Source organism: Octopus bimaculoides, chromosome 26 (assembly GCF_046866305.1).
Source record: "Octopus bimaculoides isolate indiv1 chromosome 26, ASM4686630v1, whole genome shotgun sequence".
Classification (NCBI taxonomy): Eukaryota; Metazoa; Mollusca; class Cephalopoda; order Octopoda; family Octopodidae; genus Octopus; species Octopus bimaculoides.
In genome coordinates this window covers 10,532,851-10,555,535 of record NC_142953.1, presented here as the reverse complement: position 1 = coordinate 10,555,535, position 22,685 = coordinate 10,532,851, and the positions used below count along the sequence as shown (strand labels likewise).

The 22,685-nt window shown below is 37.4% G+C and overlaps 1 protein-coding gene across 5 annotated transcripts; it reads left to right on the top strand.

Annotated features, from left to right (window-relative positions):
- Nucleotides 1–22: 22 nt before the first annotated feature.
- LOC106883034 (CST complex subunit STN1) lies at nt 23–20,816 on the top strand. 5 transcript variants are annotated; one of them, XM_089342775.1, is made up of 10 exons: nt 23–160; nt 9,494–9,671; nt 10,746–10,841; nt 12,400–12,459; nt 13,625–13,771; nt 14,650–14,801; nt 15,401–15,508; nt 15,939–16,040; nt 18,391–18,466; nt 20,024–20,816. In XM_089342775.1, exons 2-10 carry the CDS (start codon nt 9,533–9,535, stop codon nt 20,176–20,178), a joined length of 1,035 nt encoding a protein of 344 aa, XP_089198901.1. In that variant the 5' UTR covers nt 23–160; nt 9,494–9,532; the 3' UTR covers nt 20,179–20,816. The 5 variants fall into 5 exon arrangements, with proteins under 5 accessions (XP_089198901.1, XP_014789381.1, XP_014789379.1 ...); XM_014933895.3 differs by lacking the exon at nt 23–160 and adding an exon at nt 1,189–5,051; XM_014933893.3 differs by lacking the exon at nt 23–160 and adding an exon at nt 6,509–6,667.
- The last annotated feature ends 1,869 nt before the right edge of the window (nt 20,817–22,685 follow it).

Below are 22,685 nucleotides of genomic sequence, written 5' to 3'. Positions count from 1 at the left end.
CAAATCGTTCGATTGTAGGGAGAGAGGAATGTGTCTGTGTGTCACCTGTGATCTTGCATTTATCCATACACGTCCCTTGATCAATATTACAGCGAACGTCAGAAATAGTTAGAAAAAAATATGTCCATTCTTCTGCAACACCTTGGTATTATAACGCACAGTTGAGTAGCAGCAGTTTGTTTATCTGTCTACTTAGTCGGTTAGATTTCTCTCTGTTTATCTATTCTCCAATTATCTGTCTAATCATTTGATTGACTATGTTTATATAGCTACATACTATATATTTCTTATATATGTATCAGCCGACTCATTTGGCCGTCTCTCTAACTTTACCAAGAGAAACAGTAGAATCCTTGGAAGCCAATGTACGCAAAAACTAATTCCTCACTTTGTAAACTACCCCCTCTCTCTTAATCTGTTTACTGTTATTCTATTGCCTGTTGGTCTGTTTATCTTTTTCCCTTGGACTCTGTGTATTAACGCTGACGTACAGAAAGCTGAACAGTGCTTTATAGTACCTTCATTTGATATCTCTTTACCCTGACTTCAAATCCATCTGAGTCGGTTGTTATTTCCGATAATATTACTATGAATAATAAATAAAAATTTCTGCTAATCAAGTATTTTCACCGATAGTTTTTAGTGCCCCTCGACATTTTACAATCTTATCTATTTCAAACATGATTATTTTAAAGGGGTATGTTGGCTGTTGACGTTAATACTGTGTATTTGTAGTAAAACAGCAGAATCCGTGGAAACTAGTGTAATTCTGCATCATCGAATGTGTGTGACGACAGTAGTAACAAAATTAAAATCTATCATTCGTGGGCTATATAATGTTTACTCCTGTTGCTACTGCACATCTCTTGTGTATCTCAGAACTGAGATTATCCCTCTTTCACTTTTCCTTCTCTATCGCTTGTACATTAAACACAAACCTGGACAGAGGCCAAAGATGGAGTTTCTATGTGCTCGCTCGACCTACAATAAATTGCAGCCAAATCACCCACCTGCCTACACCCTTTTCGAAAGGTAAAGACGCATTGATTAACGTAGTGCTAGATATGTAACATACTTTACTTAGAGAAGGATAAAGTGGTTATAGCTGGGTCGCTTTTGATCATAGGTCTGCTGAAGCAGAGCTAACCTGGAGATAAACAAACCACACGAACCTTGGAATATACCTGCAATGCAGATGACACGACAACCCTGTCTGATTCACTACAGAATTCCTATACCCACCTAGTCACACACAAAGGAAGTCACATAGCACAACTATATCCTCATAACTCGAGAGTATTACTATTTTCTTTTTCATTTCGTTCTTCCTGAATCAAAAAAAAAATGTACCAGTAATATCCTAGTGACCATTATTATAAAAGAAAGAAAATAATAACAAAATCATCGTCATCATTGTCATTATTAGAGTGATAGATGCTTTAGCATTCTGGACAAAATTCTTTACAAGGATTGTTCCCGCTTTTTTTACCTTCTGAGTCTATGTCCTGCAGAAATCAACCTTGCCTTTCATCATTTCAGCGTTGATAGAATATCTTATATACATTGATAACGTAAAGCTGTTTTGTTTTAATATTCATCGATTTTATGGCTAACATAAATAATTAACACTTGAGTGAGTTAAAATTTTTAAAAAGTGATTTGGAGTGAATAGAAAAGAAAGTAGTGAAAGACAAAAAGTATTAAGGTATTTGACACAAAAGAAAAAAAATCCATAATTAATTTGGTACACCAATATCCAATATTCCTTTCTTCTATAGGCACAAGGCCTGAAATTTTGGGGAGGTGGGTAAGTTGATTACATTGACCCCAGTGTTCAATTGGTACTTATTTTATCAACCCCAGAAAGAATGAAAGGCAAAGTTGACCTTGGCAGAATTTGAACTCAGAATGTAAAAACAGATAAAATACCGCTAAGCATTTCGCCTGGTATGTTAACAATTCTGTCAGCTCATCACCTTACACCAATATTCAATATTGCCAACATTTTTCGAAAAGTTTCCAATATTTTATCATTAAATTTGGATTTTTTTTTATTTATTTATTTATTTTTTTATAGAAACAGCCAATAAAATTTTGGCAGCTCAGGTATTCAAATGTTAAATTTCTGCCAGCTCACCACTGAGTACACACATAAGGTTGCTTATAGATAATGTGGGAAAGCCCTTTGGCTTGGCTCTTCATTACATGTAAACGATGTGATGACCATTAGATTCATATATTGATATAAGATCCATGGTTATGAACATGTATAATACGGTATTCAGATTCAAATAATGATATATATTCTACTTTTCCTCTGTGGGAATATTCCATATATAGTTATTCTTGTTTTATTCACATGATTTTTAGTCTATCATGTGTCAAGAAAGAGCTTCAAGGATTCATATATTCAATATGGATTCATATCCTCCTAAAACAAGTGTGAAGGCTTGAGTGTGTTACCTGTGGAAAAGCTTTGCCAAATGATTCTATAAAGCCAACAAAGTTAAAGCAGCAATTATTGTATATTCATTCTATACATGACAAAACCTGTTTTGAATGTCATGGAAATGATCTCTGAATCTTGGTTCAACAGAGGCATTCCAAGAATATGTCACAGCATTGGAGATATCCAAAGAGAGAAAAGAATTATGCATACAATTTGGGAAACCTTGATCAAACCAAATGATCTCAAAATGGTGGAAATTGTATTTGGAAACAGATTGGAGAAAATGCTTGCAGCAGTTTCATTATCAAATGGTATTGTTTAAAGATCAGTGTCAGCAATGACATTGAGGATCAAGTTGAGCAAGGGATCAAGTTACTGGCATTTACAAGATAGGTTCACTCAGCCTTACTTAGATAAAAGTTTCTTTTTTGTTTTACTCCTGAAACAATTGCCGAGTTTTCAGATATTTTGGAAAAGATTTCATTTTTCATAGACACAGAACTTTTTTGTGAGATAATGTCTGTGGGTGGTGTACTGGCGATGAACCAACTATTGGGAATAAAATCTGGATTTCAAGTACGAAAAAGCAAGCCCCTAAGTATTCATCTGTAGGCAAGAAGTCAAAATCAGATGGAATTGTAAAGGAAAACTAGTGATGAAAACAGGAATGGTTATAGACTCACTATAGTTTGATATTGTGAAAATGCAGGATTGAATATTAAAAGTTCTCATTTGGAACTATTCACTTGAAGAGTCTCGTAAAAGCTAGACACCAACTTTGCAATATCATCATTATCCAATGCAAATCATGCAGGACGATATCACTTTGGTGAACTCCTGAGAGAGGACATATACATTGATCATTGAAATAAAGATATGAAGGCTCTTGATGTACCTACTGAGTAAAAAGATAGAGTTCTGGGGCCCTCACTGTCAATGAATCACAGATGATATCATGCCTGATTGAATCAAAACTGGTTCCAGGTTGAGTTTGAAAACCACCTCAGGAACATTGGATTAAACACAAATATTTTAGTAGTGTGAATGGCTATTTTACGCCTAGTTTAGAACTTAATTTAGAATAGGTGCAAATTACTAAAAGAGATATCAGGAGATCAATAACAAGTTTGCCTTCAATATGAGGCATCACAAGGCACCCCAAACTATTGATGAAATGGGTTATCCCCCACCCCAACTTCACAAAAAATAGATGTATACAAAGGAAGATCTGCTTGGATAGAAGCATGATTACAAACTTTAGGGGACATTCCAGAAGTTTGATGTTAGTATCATGATACTATCTTTAAGATTTGGAGGGGTGCAGACACTAGTTTTGAGGCCAGAACCTACAGGGAAGGGTGTGATTGCATAACCTTGAGTGAATGATGATCTTGCATAACGTTGAACTTTAGGTTAGCATTAAATATCATCCAATGGGGACGACAGAAGTTTTATTTTTCAATTGTTCAAGGAATTCCACTTTACACTGAATGAAAAAAGACAAACTAAAACCCTCAAAATAATATTTGCTGAATTTGGTATTGGTAGCTTTCTTGAGGTTTGGATGCTCACTGACATTTGAAGCTGATATGTTTCTATTGGACCAAAAACTCAAAATAAGAAGGGAACAAGGTTTCAAACAATTTAAATTATCATTTCAGCAAAGAAGTGAGTGAACCACTCTTCTCAGATTCATTGACACTTACAAGTTTGAAGAAAGTAGTATATCAGTTGGTTATGTTGTTAGACAAACATAATTTTAAAGTACTTTGGAGAGATAGTAGGCATGGGATTCCAAGCCACCTTTGGAAAATAGTTGATACACTTCAGGGCTTGGATTGATTTCCTAAGACTACAGTAAAATCCTCAATGGGAAACTGTTCTAACCTCTGATGTGTATCAGGAGAAAAATAACAATGTTGTCATGTCCAGTTAGGTTAACTTTTTGCTTCATCCTTAATTTTACCCATATATTTCAAATAATAACTTTTATAATAATAAATTGCACTTTCAAGTAGACTTATTAGAGAATATAGAAGACATCATTAGAAGCAGAAAACACACACTAAATTGACGTGATCACACAGAATCCACCACCTAAATCTTTAGGGAAGGAAGGTGAGATAGATAAGCAGAGGGAACATTGTTGTCTATATCCAATATTGGTTGAGAAAAAGTAGACAAAGTCCTAGGTAACGTAACAAAGTGATCTAACTAAATGAACTTCGTGGTTAAATGTGACAAATCACAGATTTATGTGTATCAATACTATTATAACTTTGTATTAGGACTAGTTAGTTTCATCTTCCTGTCCAAAGAACATCAGACTACCAGAGCCTTCTAGTCATCTCTGTCAAGTGCCTAATCCCGAGTCTTCTTCAGATACCCTAACTTCTTTGGATCCTGCAGAGACCACTGGAGACACTGGTTTAGAAGTTGGGTGGGATACATTTTCATCACATGCCACTTCATCTTCCTGCTATCCACCAACCGATGCCTATATGTAAAAACGGACGTTAAATGATGATAAGGTGTAAGAGGAACTCCGAAGGGGAAAATGCCAGTCATTACAGCTACGTTGGACTCAAACATTTAATGCAAGGTACTGTCGTTCATGAGAGCAATTCTAGAAGGCTCCGACTAAAACAAATTCTTCACAATAATTTTTCTTCCTTTCATCTATTCTCAGATTCACCTCTACTTACAAACTTTGACCCTCGTTCACTCTATTTTTCCGTCCAATTATCTCATAGCTTATTCTTCCCTCTCCTCTTGCCCACTTTTTATCCCCCCCCCTCCCCCCATACAAACGGGCATACATATAATACTCCTTTGCAGCATACTAACTTCTTCCCTCTGACTTCTGAATTCATCGGCCAATCCAAGGGAGGTAACTCTGGAAAGCAATTACCTCAGGCTCTCCCAAAAAGTATTGGGGGGAAGGAAAGGGAATTGAAAATGTGTTTATGGCGAGAAAACATTGAAAGACATCAGTAGGTGCTATTTTAGTGTGCGATCTACTCTTTTTATTGTGATCAACAAGAAAAGTTATACTTATCAAGAAAAAAAAAAAACACCGATAAACTTAGTAAAGTTGTTTCAAATTTGCTTCATTCTAATTTCTTTTTAATAATAAAGTGTATAAAAATTTTAATTATCTATCTTTTACTTTTCTAGCTGAATGTAGTCCGTTTCGCCCATAAAATTAGTAAACTTGTTTCAGATATGCTTCATTGTAATTTTTGAAATAAATGTATAAAAATATAAGAATGGAAGTGGAGAGACAAGTTACTGAAGAGATTGCAAGAGTGCAATGAAATGATTGAACAAAAAAAAAAACCCCAACTAAATACTGTTTATAAATTAATAAAGGACTGAACCAGTGCGTGTGTTTATTACAGGCATAACGCCTCTCCCAAGGTTTAAATGTTTTATTTAAGCCATAACAAATAAATGAAACGCGTAGATCTCATGCTAAAGTAGAATTTGACTCTTGTAGATTACGTTGGCTACGTAGATCGCATACCTAAATAGCACCACATCAATACGTGTGAGGGTGACAAAGCAACGAGGAAGGTGGTCGTGGGATGTGCTAGAAACAACATCTAAATTTCCCTTAAATCACATACCTTTTCGTGTGAAAATATTTATAAATCTTTTTTTCACCGAAAAAGGCTTCTTCCATGTGCGTAGTGCAAAAAAAAAAAATGCCCACAGTCAGTCCGGCGGGGACTGAAGAAAAAAAAATTCATAAACTTTCAAACATTTTTTTTTTTTTTTTTTCATAAAAAAGATACCACCCATCCTTTCGAAAGCCAGGCTGGGAAAAACCTCGGCAAAACGGAGAAAATGTAACTTATGTAGGCGTCTTGTACCGAAACTCCGCTGAATAAGTTATTCTTACATGAAAAACTGATAAAGTATCTTGATGATATATTCGTATAAACCATGCTAGCATGGGGGTAAAAAAAAAGAAAGAAAAAACCGACGAACAAATATAAAGACATGCGTGCGTCTGCTAACGTAGTAGGATGTTCTTTACATCAGGTTCTATTTATCAGTTTACACCGTACAGTCTCATTGATAGGCGCCACATTCAAAATAATGTTGTCCATACAGAATATAATTCGTGAAAGCTCATTGAATTTGATGGCTGGGAGAGAGTTAACGTTGTTTCAAAGAGAGATGTTATTGAACCGTGGGAGTTGACGTGTATTTGTAAGTATGTCCTAATTATTCTTTTAGTAGCAACATACATATATGTGCCTGGAGGAGCAATGGCCCAGTGGTTAGGGCAGCGGACTCGCGGTCATAGCATCGCGGTTTCGATTCCAAGACCGGGCGTTGTGAGTGTTTATTGAGCGAAAACACCTAAAAGCTCCACGAGGCTCCGGCAGGGGGTGGTGGCGAACCCTGCTGTACTTTTCCACCACAACTTTCTCTCTTACTTCCTGTTTCTGTTGTGCCTGTAATTCAAAGTGTCAGCCTTGTCACACTGTGTCACGCTGAATATCCCCCGAGAACTACGTTATGGGTACACGTGTCTGTGGAGTGCTCAGCCACTTGCACGTTAATTTCATGAGCAGGCTGTTCCGTTGATCGGATCAACTGGAACCCTCGACGTCGGAAGCGACGGAGTGCCAACCGTAATCGAGCAGACTTTGGTATTTTGTCTGTTCGTGGATCAACTGGAAATTGAAATATCAACACTGTTCAGTGAAAAGTCCAGACAGAGACACACCCTCATTTTTTTTTTTCTTTTTGTTATTTTTTTCAAAAACTTTCGGCATAACTACAGACGGTGTTACTGTTGTTTTGGCACTATCATGCTATTAGCTGTCAGAAGTGAAAGTGCTCACTGCTAGTGAAGTATCTGTCTGTCTGTCTGCCTGCCTGTCGATTCTTTGGCTACTGACAGCTAATACCATGACTGGCCGGAGCGAGCTATATGTCTGTCTGTCTGTCTCTCTCTCTATCTATTACTCGAAAGTTATTGGAACAAATTCGACACCTATATCCATGCGTTTGAAAACACAACACAGAGTATAAGGGTACTCGCGTCCGCGCTAGCTAGTCGTGAGTGGTCGATCCTATTATTTTTAAACTTCAAACTTCATTTGTTTTCTATTTTGATAAATTCTCTCTGTTGAAAATTATATTTTTATATTTTAAATAATTTGCAATTTCAGGAAATATGTTTTTATATTAAATTTGTGTTTTCTAATAAGGTGGACGAGTGATTGATAGATAGGTAGATAGTAGATAGATATCAGTAAGTAAGTAAGCCAATAGCTCGCTCCGGCCAGTCATGGTATTAGCTGTCAGTAGCCAAAGAATCAACTCAAACCAGCAACAGGCAGGCAGACAGACAGACACTTCACTAGCAGTGAGCACTTTCACTTCTGACAGCTAATAGCATGATAGTGCCGTTGTTTTTAGCCCCAGGAAGACATTCATATCCATCTCTTTATACACATATCTATATGCTTATTGAATACTTTATAATTGTTATGTATGCCGTTTGAAAAGTATTTAAACAAAATTTTAATTAAAAAAACAACAAAACAATTTCCTAACAATTACAAGGGAAAAACTCGGATCTTGTGAATTTACCGAAGTCCTCTCCCTACCTCCTTGGAAAAGATTTTCCCCACAAATTTATTTATAATCGTAATGTATGCCGTTTGAAAGGTATTTCTATAAAATTTCATTGAAAAAAAACAAACATTTTTCTAAAAGTTATGAGGGAAAAACTCGGATCTTGTGAATTTTCCGAGGTCCTCTTCCCACCATTATAACATTATACGTAATGATACCAGTGGTACCTGCCCTAGATATAGAAACAAAGACTGGAATAGGATACAAAGAATTTGTGACAAAGCAAACAGCGAACACGTGGTATAAAACCAACAAATATCAAGGAATAATGTTTGTAGAGGCCACAGCCCATAGAGAACTAGCTCCTAGGTTTAGAAAAGCCCTGAAAGAGACCAAACTCAACATTAAGATTGTTGAAAAGCCAGGGAACTCCGTCAGATCACAAATATGGAGGAGTACCCCTTTGAGAATACCATATGCACCAATGATAACTGCATGGTATGTAGGATTAGCCCTGGCATTAACTGTAGAACTAGAAATATAGTTTACAGCATAAGATGCATAGAAGGTGCTTGTAAAGACATGAACAGGACATACATAGGGGAGACATCCAGGAGCATTGTGGAATGACTAAATGAACATTTGAGACAATATGATGACAAAAAACAGTCCTCCATACTCTACCAACATCGAGGCAACCTGGGTCAACTTGACATCCACATCTTATTCAAGCACCCTAAGGACCCAACACTCAGACAAATACAGGAGTACGCCCTCATAAATGAAACTTCCCCAATACTAAATAGGAAATATACATCATAGATATCACACCTCCATACCCACAGTTTACACAGGTAGAGTAGAATAGTTAGTGGGCTGTTATGTAGATAGATGTATGTATATATGTATATGAGCGTATGGATATGAAAGTAAACAGATCAACATACAGACAGATAGGTACATAGGTTATATGAACAGACAAGCACACATACACAAATGAAGACTGAAACACATGACCATATATACACACACACTTTACTTCACACAAGGACACATACCCACACATATGGAGATGCACATCCATACATACAAACACAGCAGCATTCGTCCTATTTTTCTGGACTGCCATGTTAGCTTGGCGATAACTATTAATACCCAGAACTTTAATAATATGGATAATATTGAATGTATGATTTTATTTTTATCTGTTTATTACTAGGCACAGTAGCATTCTTATTTTACTGCGAAAATATAACAAACCATGGGGAAATATTATTTTGCTTGGAAACAGGCAAGGGCTAGCAACAAGAAAGAGCATCTGACAGAAGAAAATCTGCCTCTGCCCGATCCATGCAAGCATGGAGAAGTGGACCTTAAAATGATGATGAATTCTATATCACTTGTTCATCCTGCTTCATTCATTCATTTTTCCATTCTATATTATAGAATAAATACTTCTTTTGGTTATTACTGTTACCTACAATCATGATTAATTCTGAATCAGAAGATACGGACTTGGTATTTTATGATGAAAATCTCTTTGGATTGGACCCCTTATTTCATATACATTGCAAACTGTTCATTGTTGATGTCCTAAATCTTTCACCTTACCCAACACTTCCAGGTAAGTGATACACCCTATATTACAGTCATTTCACTCTTTGTTTTGTAACCAGCACTTCCAAGTGGGTGACATACCCTAATTCATTTCAATCCTTCACTTTATAGTTCTTGTTGGTGTGGAGGCGCAGTGGTTAGGGCAGCGGACTCGCGGTCATAAGATCGGGGTTTCGATTCCCAGACCGGGCATTGTGAGTGTTTATTGAGCGAAAACACCTAAAGCTCCACAAGGCTCCGGCAGGGGATGGTGGCAAACTCTGCTGTACTCTTTCACCACAACTTTCTCTCACTCTTTCTTCCTGTTTCTGTTGTGCCTGTAATTCAAAAGGTCAGCCTTGTCACACTCTCTGTCACGCTGAATATCCCCGAGAACTACGTTAAGGGTACACGTGTCTGTGGAGTGCTCAGCCACTTGCAAGTTAATTTCATGAGCAGGCTGTTCCGTTGATCGGATCAACTGGAACCCTCCACGTTGTAAGCGACGGAGTGCCAACAACAATTCTTGTTGGTAGTGTTTTTTAGTTGCTAATCCAGCAGACCTATGATCAAAGATGATCCAACCATGACATCTCTTTTAATCAGAAATAATAATATCCAGTGTATCCTTTTCTTAAGATTTGAAGCTTTAGTGATGTTTGTCTACTATTTCTAGCAGGTTGAGTAACCCTGTTTATGCCTCTCTTCTCACGCTGTTCATTCATTTACTTTCCCCAGACGGAGTCTTTATGGTTTAACCTCAGCAATGGTTGCAAAACTATCTCTAACATGGCTCAGTCATATATTACAACTTAATCTCATTGCTTCCATGTCACTGCTCTCCATTCCTACAGCTCTGTCATAGTACTGCACTACTATGTAGTCCACTCCCTCTTCTCCATTTCTACAGCCCTGTCATAGAATTGTACTATGTGGTCCTTGCCCTCTTCTATTTCACTTATTTTTACATCCCTCCCATGGTACTTTGCTACTATTTTAACTGTTTTGTACCACATTTCATGATGGCTAATTGAATGAATAGATAGGTAATTACTGAGATACAATAAAATGACTGAAAAATATCTTAAACTTTTACTTACAGGAGTTTATTGTTATAAAAACCATCCTATATTCAAAGTTGATATCATGGGAATAATTGTAAATTGCCAAGAAAAAGACCGAAACTTTATACTCAGAGGTAAGCTATTTATTCTGTAATTATTTGACACTTCTTGACTTTACTGTCAGACACACGCTGATGACCTTGTTATAGCTGAATCTCTACCTGACCTAGAGAAGAAATTTCAGGTGTGGAAGTAAGGCCTGGAATCAAAGGGCCTTAGAGTTAATCTAGCAAAGACCAAATTCCTAGTAAGTAGGAAAACAGACAAATCACAAATCTCTTCAAAGAGATGGCCCTGCTCATTGTGTCAGGAGTTTGTTGGTAGAAACTCCATGCATTGTACTCAGTGCGAACTTTGGACACATAGGGGGTGTAGCAGTATCACAGAAAGGTTAATAAAGAAAATAGTCTTAGTATGTGGTAAATGTGCAGATACAATAAACTTCGTCAAATGCTCAGTATGGATAGTTGCTAGAATAAGAATAGGTTGAGCAAAGTTCAGAGAGTTTCTGTCACTGTTGGTAACTAAAGGCCTCTCTTTCAGAGTGAAAGGCAGATTGTATGATGCCTATGTATGTACAGCTATACTACATGGCAGTGAAATATGAGCTATGACTACAGAGCACTTGCAAAAGCTGGAAAGAAATTAAGCTAGCTTGCTCTGCTGGATGGGTAATGTCAGTGTGGAGACAGATCAGAGTGTAAGTGATTTAAGAGGAAACTGGGTATAAGAGGCATTAGATGTTGTGTGCAGGAGAGAAGACTGTGCTGGTATGGTCATGTGATGCTTACGGATGAGGACAGTTGCTTAAAAAAGTGCCAAACTCTAATTATAGCGGGAACGTGTGGAAGGGTAGACCCAGGAAGATGTGGGGACAAAGTGGTGAGTAAAGATCTTCAGATGCTGGGCCACACTGAGGAAACGATAAGGCACTGGGAGTGGGGAGATTTGCTGCACTTGAGAAGATGCATTAAGCTACGTAAAATCAGTCATCCATACATACATGTCCTTTGTAGGTGCATATGCCACACAAAATGCACTTGTGCTGGTACCACATGAAATGCACTTGTGTGGATGTCACATAAAATGTAGTTGTACTGGTGCCATATACAATGTACTCATGCCGGTGCTGCATAAACACACTCCTGCCTGTGCTGTTTAGATGCACTCATGATGGTGGCACTCTGTAAAGTGGTTGGTGTTCAGAAGGGTATCCAGCAATAGAAACCATGCCAAAACACAACTAGAGTCTGGACAGCTCCCTGGTTGGTCAGCTGTCAAACCGTCCAATCCATGCCAGTGTGGAAAGCAGACATTAAACAATGATGAATATGATGATTTATTATTTGGTATCGAAATTTTTGTTGCACCAACTGCAATTTTTTTTATTTAAACGAATGGGATGCAGTGGAATAGCATCAATGATCAAGTCACAGTTGATGCAACAACAATTTTAACACCAAATAATAAATGTTTTAATAAAGTTAACAGTCTTTGTGTGTTTTTGAATGGCTAATATAAGTCTTCCACATTATTTGTATTGGTTTCAACATACTGTCTCAGATCAAATTACTTGCTTGGGAAGTACACCTCTGCAATTTATTTGTATTTTTGTTTAAACATTTAATATAGTTGATGATGGTACTGGTTTAATATCTTGCTGTATTTGGAAGGAAAAAGTGGAAGCTGGAGGTAAGTTGGTTTGTTTGCTATTTTGATTTTAACATTTTTAGCAGTTACAGCTCCTACATGTAGGTCTGCCTTTGTTTCTAGCAAACTGAGATATAGTTAATTGTTGCCCTTGTTTAGGCTTTTAGGCTTGGATCAGCCCTGATCAAGCAGACGTAGGGAAAAAAGATATTCCAGCCATGACCATCCTGTTTTTTTTTTTGTTTTGTTTTTTTCCTGTGTGTAAGGAACCCAGAGTGGAGGCGCAATGGCCCGGTGGTTAGGGCAGCGGACTCGCGGTCATAGGATCGCGGTTTCGATTCCCAGACCGGGCGTTGTGAGTGTTTAATGAGCAAAAATACCTAAAGCTCCACGAGGCTCCATCAGAGGATGGTGGCGAACCCTGCTGTACTCTTTCACCACAACTTTCTCTCACTCTTTCTTCCTGTTTCTGTTGTGCCTGTAATTCAAAGGGTCAGCCTTGTCACACTGTGTCACACTGAATATCCCCGAGAACTACATTAAGGGTACACGTGTCTGTGGAGTGCTCAGCCACTTGCACGTAAATTTCACGAGCAGGCTGTTCCGTTGATCGGATCAACTGGAACCCTCGACATCGTAAGCGACAGAGTGCCAACAACAACAAGGAACCCAGGAACACGTAATCTAACCTGTCCTCCTTTCCTTAGATATTAAGGTATGATTTAGGGAAGTCTGGTTGTTATTTCTAGCAGTGATCCAATTACATACTCTTTGTTCGAGGTAGTGTTAGCTGAGCTCAAAACCTGATGGAGAGGAATAGTGGATTTTGGGAATGAAAGGTTTGATAAACTAATTTACCCTTAATACACTTTATGAAGCTGAAATCTTCACAAATTACCCCAATCACTCCATCTTCCTTTTACACAAATGTCACTCTATTTTTAATTAACACTCTTGCTACACAACACTAAATACTTGGCTATAAATTATTTTAACTCTAACCTTACTAAAGTACAACTTGAGAGAGACATTTGGGAGACTTAGTTTTGTCTCTTGCACAATCCAATATGAAGTTCAGCAATATGTTTGACACTACAGGGTAGTGAATTGGCAGAATTTCTAAGGCATTAGATGAACTGTCTTGCTGGGTTTGAACTCTGGATGCTACCATATTATCAAGTAAACAAGGCTTCTCTTATATTTTCAGACAATGACTTCAGGAGTTTACTTCCAGAAAGTTTACGCTTGAAAGCACATTCGTTGCATCCCGTGTTTAACCATGGAGAAATGGTTCACATTCGAGGAAAAATAAAGTCTTACAAAGGTGTCAATAGAATAATGATAAGTTACATTAGTATCCTTTTTAAAAAGTCTTTGAATTTTCTTTTTTAACTGTTTGCAATCATTCAGATTTTTTTTTTATATTGATTTCCTCTTCAATACATATTTAGTTTGGTACTTATTGAATGGATAAATTACCTGTTAAAAGAGAAGAGACGCAATTTGATGCACTGGTCTATTCTAACACAAGCATACACACACACACACACACACACACACACATTTGTCTATCTGCCTAATGAATATTGGAGAAAAAGTAGAGTATATTGATGTTAATGCAGAAAAAGGGTACGTGGAGATTAGGGCATGATAGGTAAGTTACATTAACATTGAGGGCAGGCAGGTAGGGTATGATGTCAGGAGTGGCCAGTTTAGGTACACTGACTTTAGTGGGTGTCGCGGTACATGGACATTAGTGGGGTATTACAATACTGGGAGATTAGTGGGAAAATAAAGTACATGTACATTAGGGGTAGGTTTACAGGGTATATTGAGTGACACGTAAAAGCACCCACTACACTCTCTGAGTGGTTGGCGTTAGGAAGGGCATCCAGCTGTAGAAACTCTGCCAAATCAGACTGGAGCCTGGTGTTGCCATCCGGTTTCACCAGTCCTCAGTCAAATCGTCCAACCCATGCTAGCATGGAAAGCGGACGTTAAACGATGATGATGATGATGATGATGATGAAGGTGTATAGTTATGTTACACTGATGGGGTACTAAGTACATAGACATGAAGGGTGAATTAGATGTGTATCAGGAGAAAAGCTAGAGACTTAGACATTAGGGGTTAGTTTGGGAAAAGGGTGTGCTAGGTTATAGTTTCTTCTGTATCATGTTACATCTAGTTTTGAAAAACTGAAGCAAGTTCCTTAACTCTTGTCCCACCAGCACCAGTGTCCAGTGCTTCTGCCGAAATCGCTCGTATGTTTCAGCGTCCATATTTGTACAAGACTGTCTATGACCAAACATTAGTATTGGCACCTGAAGTTCAGAAGTTGCAGCTGAAAACAGATGACATAAGAACCAGATTAAAACCATTGGTAACCGTTTTGATGTTATTTATGTGTAGAATGACTTCTGCACAAACTGGAATGGTTTAGAACTGTGGTTCCCAAAGTGGGTGATACTGACTCCGCTGGGGGGTGGGGTGGTAAGATCCTGCGGGGTGTTGAAGAAAAATGACCTTCCAATCTTTTATTCAGACAGTTTGTCTATAACTACATAATTGAATATACCTAGTTGATTCAGCAGACCTATATTAAAGTCGTTCCAGTTATGACCTTCCAGTCTTTTATTCAGAGATAGTGTATCTGGGACTATATAATCAAATGTGTCCTTGTTGTTTAGCCCTACATCAATCTTAATCCAGCAAACCTATGATCAGTGATGTTCCAGTCATGACCACCTACTCTTCTATACAGACATAGTTTATCAAGGACTACATTATCTAACGTGTCCGTCCCCATTTTCATGGTAAAGTGTTATTTGAAGGATATTTTACTGTTATTTTTAGTAGGGCAAGAGGCTATATTAGAGACTCTAGTGTTGGCTCACCAGAAACAGTGAAGCAATGTGATTACCATCACACATCAAAACAGAAATTCCTTTATTATGTGAAGTGTTGTTGTTGTTATTCCAGGAGAATGTTATGAAAGAACTACTGGCCGATATAACAGTGTTTACTATTAAAACTATCAAGGAACATGACATTTTGCACAGAATCAAAGATATTCTTGGTATTGATCAGGTATGCCATAATCACCATCACCCTAATCATCATCACCATCATCATCATCACCATCATCATCACTGTTTTTACATCTGCTTTTTCCATGCTGATATGGCTTGGATGAGACTTACTCAGAGAATTTTTTTTACAGTTGTATAACCTTTCTTCATTAACCCCCACTTGTTTTACCAACTAATGATCTACAGGAGTTGCAATATTTACAGAAGACAAACAAATATTGAAAATGAGAAGTCACTCAGAAAGATGCACTCATTCATGCATGCACACACACACACACACACACACACCCTAACCCTAACCCTTGCTTATGATGACAGTGTTAAACCAGACAATAAAGTCAACCATTCAAGGAATACAAAATTAGTCATAATTCTGCTCTGCCTAACACTGCATGGATGTTGTTCATTTATTGTTTTTTTTTTTCCAGTCCTTGGAATACGTGGAGTGTATGATGAATAAAGTCTTAAAACAAATGGAACTCCAAGGCTTAATATGTTCCCGTTCTGATATTGCAAATTCAACATATGAGGTATGTTTCATCATTCTACTCTAAATGGCTGCTGCTTCTTTTTCTGACAAGTGTGACTTTATCTTCATTTTTCATTTATCTATATTTTCTTTAGATTCTCCTTTGTACTACTGTTACCACCAATAACCTAGAAAACTACAATGAAAGATCTTCCACTAGACCGAGATTTATTATTCTTTGGTTCCTCGGTATTCTTAGATTCTATACTACCTGTGATATGTGTGTCATTAGTAAATTTCACAAGAAATGATGTTTCTAATCATTATAATTCCCAAATTCCCAGGTCTTGAACAGCTTCTGATTCATGAGAATGCTGTCTCTCCTGATTCAATGTAATAGATGCATTATGGCCAAATGGTTAACAAGTTCGCTTCACAATCACAAGGTCCGGTGTTCAATCTCACTGCATAACGCCTTAGGCATGTCTTTTGCTACAGCTTTTAGTCAGCTCAAACCTTATGAATGAAACTAAGTAGACAGAATCTGTGTGGACACCAATCAAATGTTTACACTTGCTGATTCTATTCGAGAATTATATTAAAAGTACATGTCTGTAGAATACTCAGCCACTTATACATTAATTGAATAAGTCTGGTAAACCAGTTGATTGATGAACAACTGAATATTCATCATCCTACAGAGATCCATTTACTTTATGGTTCTGTGTATCATCATCATCGTCATTTAATGTCCATCTTCCATGCTGGTGTGATTTGGATGATTCAACAGGATCCAGTGAGTGGCAGGACTGCATTCTGCTCAAATGTCTGCTTTGATGTAATTTTTCTGGTCAGATGCACTTCCTAGCATCATTCATTTTACAGAGTAATTTTTCTTTTTTGTGTCATAGCAGTGTACTAGTGAGGTCACCATGTAACTCACAAGACTAAGATCCTCCTTAACTGAGTGTGGTTATAGTAGAGAGGGAGGTGACTTTATGCTACAGGTTGAAAAGTAGAAGCAGTGGTTCCCAAAGTGGCCGGTACTACCCCCTGGGGCTGGTGGCAAGATCCAGGGGGTGGGTGTTGAAGAAATGTGGGGTGATAAACGGGTGGCCAAAAGGGAGCAATAGATGTAAAAACAACTAAATAATGGATTAAGTTAAGTTTTATTTGTGAAATACAGTTGTTTTAAATTTGCTGCAGAAAGTGGTCAACGTTTGTGGTGGTGGGTGGGGAAGGGGCACTAGGAATGTGACCTGGGTGCCAAGGGAGCAGCACCCTGAAAAATTCTGGGAATCACTGGTTTAAAGTATATTAATATATTAACATTGGCATACATGTTCTCATCAGCCTACAAGTTTAGGATATTGAAGACTTTCTGTGGATTTTGACACCAAAAGGATTCATAAATTACCTTTGATATTTTAGTATTCTTTGCTACTCTAGGCACATGGCCCGAAATTTGGGGGGAGGGGGCCAGTCGATTAGATCGACCTCAGTACACAACTGGTACTTAGTTTATCGACCCTGAAAGGATGAAAAGCAAAGTCGACCTCGGCGCAATTTGAACTCAGAACGTAAAGACTTGATGTACCGCTAAGCATTTCACCCAGCGTGCTAACGTTTCTGCTAGCTCGCTACCTTGATATTTTTGTATTATCAGTATAGCTAGTTACTGGCTATTCTAATAACTGGAGGAGAGAACTTTTAGAAATATTATAAAGATCCAATGATGATTCCATGATATTCCATCAGATTTTGCCAAATTTTTCCTTTTCCATGCTGATATGAGTTGGACAGAGTTTATTGAGGCAGATTTTTTTACAACCAAATACCCATCCCCTTCCCCTGTTGCTAACTCTCACCTGTTTCCTCATAGACAGACATGTTTTTGCAGAATATTGGAAATGAAAGTAACTGCTTATCCAAGCAGTAACACTTATTTACAACTATGACATGATGTCAAGAAGACAAACATACACAAATTCATGCATGCACACACACACATACACACACATACATATGATTTGCTTCCACACTGTTTCTGCCCACCAAATCCACTCACAAGGCTTTGGTTGGCCCAGGGCTATCTTCGAATTCTTATCTCAGTGGCTTGAGTGAGTGCCCTGTGACAGGGAGACTTGTGGTTCTTGTCTAGTGTATAATACAATAGTGACTAGAATGAGTGTCCAGTCCCATGTATGCTTGGAATTCTCATCTAGTGTATGATACAATCTTGACTGCAGTGATAGCCTAGTAATAAGCATGATATTAATTTTCATCTACTGCATAATACAAAATCAATAAGAGTAAAGGCCTTGTCTTTTAGATACTTGTGGTTCATGAAAGAAATAGATTTCATGTTGGTTGACTTTGTGAATTAATTTTGATATTTTTGCCTCTTGCAGTCATTATTGAACCCCGGAACTGATCTGAATTTATTAATTATGGATATTATCAAGAAAGAAGCATATAATGGTAATGGTAAGTGGTTTTTTTGTTTTTTTTTTTTGGTGGTGTGGGTGGTGGAATCATTAGAGTATCTGCTGTTTGGCCATTTGGTATTTGTTCTGAGTTCAAATCATGCCAAGTTCAACTTTGTCTTTCATTGTTCCAGGGTCATAAGGAAATACCTGTCATTAAATCAACAGTTTCCAAGGCCTAAATTTGAGACCTTGTGACTTTGTAAGAAATTATTAATTTGCTTTTAATCTACATGTTTGATACAATTGCTTGCTGGGTTATACCTAGCACCCTCAGGCAAGTGAAGGTTAAAAGATGTTTAGATATAATTGAAAGTTTGGAGAGGAGAGGAGAGGGCAGAAATACAGTCATGATACAACACAAATATTCAAGTTGATAGGGATTTTCTAAGGATGTGATCAGTACTTGTCAACAAACTTCAGTCTCTAAATCTCTGTCTATTCAAAGGATCCTGAAGTTTCCAGATCCTTCTTTTCTAGACTGGCCTGCTTCTTGGAATCCTTCAAGCCTGTAATCTGAAGCTGCTAATGACTAACCTACGCTGAAGGGTACATTCTTCACCAAGGAAAGTCTTTGCATTAATGAGCAACCCTGTATCTCACTTTGTGGTAAGAATGTAATCAATCTGGTTTGCTTAGCCACCAGATTGATAGGTTATCAGGTGACTGGTTGGCTTTCTGAAATTGGCGTTGTAAATTATTAGGTTATTCGCAGCATGGAACTCCAGAAGCCTTGTTCCTTCTTCATTACAAGAGCCATCTTCATGGCCACCATACATACTGTGGAAGACACCCAGTTGCTGCCCAACATGTCCATTGACATCACTTGTCACAAAGATAAGGTCACTGTTATCTGTCTTTAAAGTAGTCTACGTCGTCTCCCTCATTGGACACGAAACTCAGCTTGCGAAGACTTATTGGGGCAAGCGAAAGCGAAATTGTGATGGCACCTGTGCCCAGCGTCGCCTTTCTGGCACTTGTGTCCGCAGCATGTGTAAGGACTTTCGAGTGAGATCGTTGCCAGTGCCCCTGGATTGGCTCTTGTGTGGGTGGCACATAAAATACACCATTTTCAGCATGGCTGTTGCCAGTACCGCCTGACTGGCCTTCGTGCGGGTGCCACATAAAAGCACCCACTACACTCTCAGAGTGGTTGGCGTTAGGAAGGGCATCCAGCTGTAGAAACTCTGCCAAATGAGATTGGAGCCTGGTGTAGCCATCTGGTTTCACCAGTCCTCAGTCAAATCGTCCAACCCATGCTAGCATGGAAAGCGGATGTTAAACGACGATGATGATGATGATCCTTTTATTTGGCAGAGACAGAGATAATTGTTGCTGTACTATTTTGCAAAATTAGTCTATGTTTAAGTACCCTATCGCATACTCTGACTACCTCAATCACCTTATCTACCCATTTCTCAGCTAGGAGTATGCTCACACCACCTCTCCTCACTGTTGCCTTCTCAAATTTTATACCCATCTATGTAGTTAGTAATTGAAAGCACCATATTCTCTTGTGAATTATCTCCTTACCTTTAATTTTTTTTTTTTTCCACAGAGCATGGGTGTTCATTAAAGACTCTGAGAAGTTCCCTGGAGAAGACAAGTCAGTATACTGACATATCAGATGTCGCTGTTAACTGTTGTCTTGACCAATTAGAAAGCAATAGCAACATTATTAAAATCACAAGCACTTTTTTTATGCCCACTTAACATTTACAAAGAATTATAAATCATTAAAGTTATTAAGTATGTTTTAATAAAAATGATCGTTTTCTGAACTGTTTGCCTCATTTATAAATGAAAGTTCAGGTATGGCTGTGTGGTTAAGGAAATTACTTAACAACCATGTAGTTTTTGGGTTCCCTCTCATTGCATTGCTTCAGGCTGGCCAGAAGCTCTTCACACAAGTAAATACATAAATACAAAACAAGGTGGAAAAAAAGCAGTACTCAAATACTGAAGGCAAAGTAATATGCTTTTTTATCAAAGCTGCAAAAACATCACAAAAATCTGCTACTCAGAGTTTCACATTCCCATTAGTCAGGCAGTTGTGATTAAGAATGGAATAAAATTGTGATTGTACTTGTAATATTTAATTTGATAGGATTCAGTTTGACAAATAAGCATTTGAACTTGATTGGGTAATTTTGCTAACATTTGGGCTAGTCAGTGGTTTATAAAATTGAACAGTAAAATATGAATATACATCATTCGTTTAACGTCTGCTTTCCATGCTGGCATGGGTTGGACATATATATATAATTTAAATTAAGCAGAAAATGGAGAAATCTTGATCAACAATTGACTACCATTGATTATTATTTAATAAAAAACTTTATCCTATCTAACAGTCGTTTCTGTTTCTTATTCCAACTACTAACTCTTCTAACCTTATTTATATATATATAAAATATAAATGAATAACAAAGATACAAACATGTATAATTGTCAATTCATTACAGCCGTTTTGAGTGACTCCTTTAATTGATCAATGAAAGCATTACATCATTACAAAGAAACCCGTTCTCATCAGATGGCTGCATAGACTTCAAGCATAAAGGACAAGTTAGATATCTAAACATATTCATATCATCACTAGAGAGCAAATATTTACAATGATTCCACAGCTAAATTTTTTGGCAGAATGAAAAAAGGACAGTACAGCGACACAAACCAGAAATTAGCATTGGCTAGAGTGTGGGGGAAAGTAGTGCACAAGATGCCTCAATCTAAGTACCTAATTCAACTGAATCTAAATTACATTTTACATATATATAGATATATATACACGCACGAGTAAGTACATATATGCAAAACAAGGTGAAAAAGAAAGTATAATATAGAAAAAAGCTTGAGTTAAGGAGTCGTGTATGTCCAGAATAGATTAATTAATGGTAAATAAATAATTAATAGAGACATAAGTTTGTTTTATAAATTTAAAACCCATGGATTGAATAAGTTCCTAGGTTAAAAAATCCAATAATGGGTTTATGTAATGCATACACACATATACAAACGTGAATTCATATATATATGTATGCAAAATACATGCATACATATACACATAAACACACATACCTACATGCATGTTAAGCATACATATACCTTCATGTATATGTACGAATACACACGTGAGCAGATACACATACATACATATGAATATATATACTCATGTATGCACACGTTTCTACATATATATATATCATATCTATATATTGGTGGGCATATGTACATGCCCACCAATACATGTACATACGTATGTATCCATATGTACACACAGATAGACACAACTATATATATATATATATACGCATATGCGGTCACCAGAGAAAAAGGAGAAAGAAAAAACAATAATTAATAATCTTGTAGCCATTTGACAGTATCGTAACATTGTTGGGGGGGGGAGCTATGGAAAAGGAAAAGAGAAAAAAGAAAAATAGAAAACCAAACGTGCATATACATATATGTACACACAACTATGTGTACATATACATGCACATACACGCGCCCATATGTGTATAATGTGTATGGATACAACAGGACTTGTACATGTGTGTAGTCACACATGGCATGGATATATGCACTCACATACACATGCAAATACCAGTATACGTTCATATATACTTGCACACAAATTCACACGTAGTCACACACATACATGTACATACATAAACACCCATACATATATATATATGTATGTATGTATATATATATATATATACATATATATATATATATATATATATATATATATATATGTATATATATATATATATACATATATATATATCATCATCATCATCATCATCGTTTAACGTCCGCTTTCCATGCTAGCATGGGTTGGACGATTTGACTGAGGACTGGTGAAACCGGATGGCAACACCAGGCTCCAGTCTGATTTGGCAGAGTTTCTACAGCTGGATGCCCTTCCTAACGCCAACCACTCAGAGAGTGTAGTGGGTGCTTTTACGTGTCACCCGCACGAAAACGGCCACGCTCGAAATGGTGTCTTTTATGTGCCACCCGCACAAGCCAGTCCAGGGGCACTGGCAACGATCTCGCTCGAAAATCCTACAGGAGCCAGTCAGGCGGTACTGGCAATATACATATATATATATATATATATATATATATATATATATATATACACACACATAAATACATATACACACAAACAGATATATGCACTGGTATTAGCCTGGCATATTGAATATGGC

Coding starts and splice junctions, on each gene's coding strand:
- LOC106883034 (XM_089342775.1), top strand. CDS start 9,533: ATGATTAATTCTGAATCAGAAGATACGGACTTGGTATTTTATGATGAA. Junction 10,842..12,399: donor CCGAAACTTTATACTCAGAG/GTAAGCTATTTA, acceptor CATTTAATATAG/TTGATGATGGTACTGGTTTA. Junction 13,772..14,649: donor AATAATGATAAGTTACATTA/GTATCCTTTTTA, acceptor TTGTCCCACCAG/CACCAGTGTCCAGTGCTTCT.